Raw genomic sequence first — 5,307 nt, forward strand, 5'->3', positions numbered from 1 at the left:
TTAGAACCAACGAATAGAGAAAGGGGATTGAGGGTTAGGGTTCGCACCGTACTCCGACGCGAGGTCACCAGGCCGTTGTCAAGATGGGGCCATCATGATGGACGCCCCCTCGATCAGGGGCGTGCTGCCCTTCCCGCCGTCTAGGTCTGCTCGGTTCCGTTGCCGGATCAACGACCAAACCACATTCTGAGAAGCGCAGCCGACCGTCGAACATGGCCAGGGTGGGGCCGGGCGAGTGGGGAGCAGCACCGGGCGAGCTACGTTTAGATTAGGTTTCACATTGCATGTAATAATATGAATTTAAGGTTTCTAATTTAAGATTTTCAGATGTGAAATGTATTTTTTGAGGCGTGTCCGGCCACTGCTCGCGGACGCGCCGCGGGCGTTTTAGGCGTGGGATTTTGCAAGTCACATCTGAATCATCAGATTGACTCGAGCAAGTCTGAACCTGGTCTCTCTCTCTTTTTTTTTTTGCTGCGTCTGCTGGGTACCAATACCAATCCTCACGGTCTCCTCCTCCTCCGCCGCCGCCGCCGCCACCGCAGCAGCCATGCCTCCGCCGTCACTGCTGCGCCCTCCGCTCTCGCTGCTCCTCCGCCGCTCCCAGACTCCATCTCCTCTCCGACGAATCCCCAGCTTCACCCCATCCCCTCCGCTCGTCCTGCCCAAGCGGCGGCACCTCTCCGCCGCGCAGCTCGCCGACCCGCTCTCCGCCGCAGGTTCGTATTATCTATTCTTCCCCCTTCAATAACGCGTGCCGGCCGTGCGACGTCGTGACCGGGATTGGTTGCAGGGCCGGAGGAGGCGGTGGTGGGCTTCGTCGCCGGCAAGCGCAAGGCCACCGAGGTAGCCCACGCGTAGGCACTCTGCTTCCTTCCCGTTGCTGAAATTAAACACATTTCCCCCCCAACCCGAGTGGCGTTCTAGCAGCAGGGCAGGGCAGCATTCTCGTTCTAACTGTTGTTACGCTGTTACCTGATTATTAGGGTGTGGAGGAGTATCGTTCAGAGAGGAGACACGGTGGTCGATGCCACCTGTGGGAACGGGAATGATACGTTTGCTCTGCTGAAGATGGTGTCCGATGACACCGGCAGAGGGCGTGTTTACGGGATGGACATCCAAGATTCCGCGATAGATAGCACCGCCTCTTTTCTGAAAATGGCCGTCGACAGTCGCGAGGTATGTGCATTTGAAGCAACTTAGCATTGTTGCTGGTCTGTTTGAGGGCTACACAATGTGGCTTCTCTTATGAGTTTCCTTTGATAAAGAGAGAATTTACGAAGAGACGAAAGATGAAGAAACATAAAACCGTGTACATGATTAAATATGTTGTTATACTCACATAAGTTCGCCAAGCGCCACTATTCTTAGTCTTAAGTGTTCTCATTTTGATATTTTGCTTGGATCTTACCATTTGGAAGAAGAAGGAAAAAAAAAGACCCACCACGACATTCTAATTGAAAATTCCCTCCCTTAACTAGTTAACTGTATGTTATTAGGTAGAACTTGAGTCATCTCTGCAAATCTAATGCAGATAGCACACCCCGTCGATTGAACACGGGTGGGTGAGTTTACCCCAGTAAACTCTAGCCACCAAGCTAGCGTTCGGTTTGCACTACGACATTCTCATCAAACCTCACTTTTGTGTCATGTTCTGGCTGAACTCTAGTTTTCTTTTCTTCAGATGGAGCTAGTCGAGTTGTTTGCAATGTGTCACAGTAGAATGGAGGATATTGTTCCAAAAGATTCTCCTGTCAGGTGATCAAGTTATTTTACTTCATTGGTTTTAATTATATGATTCTGTTATCCTGAAATCAGCAGTTCAAGTAACTGTGATCTTAAACATGGTACTTTTAGGCTTGTAGCATTCAATCTGGGCTACCTTCCAGGAGGAGATAAAACAATAATAACAGTACCTGAGACAACTGAGCTGGCACTGCAAGCTGCCAGCAGAATTGTTAGCTCAGGGGGACTCATAAGTGTCCTTGTCTACATTGGGCATCTGGGTGGAAGGTAAATATCAGTTCGCAACTGCTAATATTGTGTCAGTGATTGCTAGTTTGTTGGGTTTTTCAGTAATTGCTGATTGCCAGTGTGGCCTGCACCTGAAATAGATGGCCGAGGCTAGTTAGTTACATCATCAGAGTAGACGAGAAGAAAGGTATAGCCTTAATCGGCGGCTACCTTGTCAGCCGGTTTAGTAAATCGATGCAACGATCACGGAAGGTGCGCGATCCCTTGCATCCCAAATCTTCCATAGGGCGTCGATGAGTGCGGCATGCCACACTGTTGCTGTTAGAGGTATATAGGCGTCTGCACCTCCCAAATAGTATTGATATCCTGTTGATGTAGATTGACACCTAGGCGTTGTCAAATCCGTGTGGCAAAGGGGTAGTGGGGGAATAGGTGCGTAGTTGGCATCTCGGGCAGGAGCTTGAGTCCACAATGTGCTTGTGGTGGAGGTTTAGCTTGGTGTCGAGGCGATTGCAGAATAGTAGCCAGCCAAAGCCCTTGACTTTGTTCGGCACCTTGCTTTCCCAAATTGAGGCGGCATTTGGATCTATGGCCTCCTCGTGCATGAGGAGGTTGTAGGCATGCTTCAGGGCCGGCCCTAGGGTATGGCCCGAGGGGCGACGGCCCAGGGCCCAGGCTGGGAGGGGGCTATGATGAAGTACACATACTCCTTCCGTTCCGAATTACTTGTCGCAGGTATGGATGTTAATATATAGTATAGCGAGAAGAAAATAGATAAAGGGAAAAATTATGAAAGAAAATACGAGATGGGCTCGGTCCTTCAGATCACTAGGTAGCTGAGCATCGGCGCACGCAAGTCACAGCCGCAAAAGACTGATTGAAATGCGTACGTGCAAAACAAATCGATCAATTGATCTGTCTTTTCTTTTTCGTCGCTCGTTGGTTCTGTCTTCCTCGTCTCATCGGCCCGTCCCTCCGTCGCTCCTCGCTCGGCGCCTCGGCCGCTTGTTGTCGCCGCCGCGCGCAGCAGTCCGCCATTCCGGCAATCCGGCCTTCCGGCAATATGGCAATACGTTATACATATGTGACGGCCGATTCAGTACGTATCCATCCATCCATCCCTCAATTTCAGATTTTCAGTAGTTTTTTAGTACGTCTATTCAACTATTCATCCATGATCCATCCCCCAATTTCAGATTTTCAGTAGTTTTTTAGTCTGTCTATTCTACTATCCATCCATGATTCATCCCATGAAGTTTCAAATTTTTGATGTATAATTTTCTAATTCAATCTTTCACATTATTGTATTCAACCATCCTAATTTTCTGCCATTCTGTATACATGTCTAGGGTTCCGATCATCCGATCTATAAATTTGTAATTCTTTGCATACTCTTTATTTCGTAATTTTAGGACATTAGCCTGTCATGTTGCCTAAGATGCATTTGTCGGGTGCTAAAAAGGGAGAAGAAAGAAAGAAAGAAAGAAAGTGATCTGAAAATTCAACCACTGAAGGGTTCTTTGACTTGGGGGCCCATGTCGTCCAGTTCGCCTAGGGCCTCCCAAAACACAGGGCCGGCCCTGGCATGCTTGAGGAAGCATTTGTCGGTAGCAAGCTCAAACTGGAAGTCCTGCATGTTGGAACGCATCCTCAGGACTAGCTACACCCACATGCACACGATCTGTTGCACGTTCTACTGCACATGATCTGCACCTTAGTCTGTAGGGCTGTTAGCTAGAGTTTAGCCAAGGTTGTTAGTGGTTAACGGCATGCATGCCTTGTTGTATGTACACTGTCAACGGATGAATAGAACTGTCAATTCTTCCATTCTCTTTCTACACTGCAACAAAGACAAGAGAGACTGCAATTGGAGGGAGGCCATGTTGGTTATGCGATTCCTCACATTAGATATACACTGTCAGACATGACTGAGGGTACCCAAATATTAGGCTCAGTTGAGTGAGAGAAAATATTTGGAAAAGCGGCAGCTACCGGTAGTTGATGACGCTAAGTATCTAGCCAGAAGAAGGTGGATCGGCCATCCTTCATCATGACGATGGAATTTTTTTGTAGCGTAGGTATTTGGCGGTTAATAATATTTGATTATAGGCTTGCTTGTAAGATGCCATCAGAATATTGTTGTTTAATGTCAAACTCCAATCAACTATCACTTAAGACTGAATCCATTCATCTTCATCGCTTTCTTATCTGTAGGGATGAACTCGATATTGTTGAATCATTTGCGTCAAGCTTGCCTGCTGATGCATGGGTGAGCTGCAAGTTTGAAATGATCAATAGGCCAGTTGCTCCAGTACTAGTTCTTCTGCACAAGAAATGATCGCAGTCCCACTGAAGCTCCACAAGTTTGAGACTCCCTGTTCCGGTTCGTGATGAATGAAATGCCACAACGCGTACTGCGATCCTGAATTTCTGGTTATGGTTATGGGTTACGAGAAGGAAATTATGTAAATGCTACAGTTAGCTGTTTATTTATTTATCTTTGCTACAGTTAGCTGTAACCGAATGATTAAGGTGTTCTGGTGATTGCTCCCAAGGATTACTCCACCAAAATATCGGCACTAAGGTGTTCTGCGTCTGGCTGTTCATGTGCAACCCCTGGATTAACTATCTTCAGTGAAGTTGCCAGTACTCAAGTACCTGAACCTTGATGCAATGTCTGTGAAGTTTTGTGGTGTTGCGTAACTGTATGTCTATATCCTGAATATTGACACGCCGTAAGCCTGCAGTCCTTGGAAGTTGGAAACACGATCATGTTGGTAGAATGGCGCTGCGCTCGTGTTCTTCTTTTATCTGTCTGTGTATTGGTCTATTAATACCTTATATTTGAATAATTCCAAGAAGGTATTTGCGTACAGAATTTACAGAACTTGATCGGCATCCATGGTTAAACTGAACTTTGACTCCAATACGAAAAAGTCCCTCTATAATTCACCATGCACGGTCGAAGAACTAGTAGAAAATTATGCATGTTGCTTTTAAAGTGCATGATCGGAAGAAGTATTTAAATCGATGTAGCTCTCGGCCGGCCTTGGAAGGGAAGTGGTATATGTCAGGAAACATGTTACAGAAACAAGAGCAAAATATGGCAATTATCCTCAGATCTGTATAAGGATGTTTGTTTCGCTTCCAGGACAACAAGTGGGGTGGTGGCGCAGTTGGCTAGCGCGTAGGTCTCATAGCTGAAACACTCTAAAAAGAGACCACCGTTGTGATGAAAAGCTCAGCGGCAACTTGGGTCGCCATATGGTACACCTGATTCATCAGGTGAATCCGAGCAAATCTGAACCTGGTCTCTCTCTCTCTCTCTCTCTA

The 5,307-nt window shown here is 47.1% G+C and overlaps 1 protein-coding gene across 1 annotated transcript; it reads left to right on the top strand.

The window, feature by feature from the left end:
* Positions 1-427: 427 nt before the first annotated feature.
* LOC123061953 (putative rRNA methylase YtqB) lies at positions 428-4,757 on the top strand. Its single transcript, XM_044485243.1, has 6 exons — positions 428-719; positions 794-857; positions 987-1,179; positions 1,685-1,758; positions 1,858-2,013; positions 4,189-4,757. Exons 1-6 carry the CDS (start codon positions 551-553, stop codon positions 4,310-4,312), a joined length of 780 nt encoding a protein of 259 aa, XP_044341178.1. The 5' UTR covers positions 428-550; the 3' UTR covers positions 4,313-4,757.
* The last annotated feature ends 550 nt before the right edge of the window (positions 4,758-5,307 follow it).

The sequence above is a fragment of the Triticum aestivum genome, chromosome 1A (assembly GCF_018294505.1).
Source record: "Triticum aestivum cultivar Chinese Spring chromosome 1A, IWGSC CS RefSeq v2.1, whole genome shotgun sequence".
Lineage (NCBI taxonomy): Eukaryota > Viridiplantae > Streptophyta > Magnoliopsida > Poales > Poaceae > Triticum > Triticum aestivum.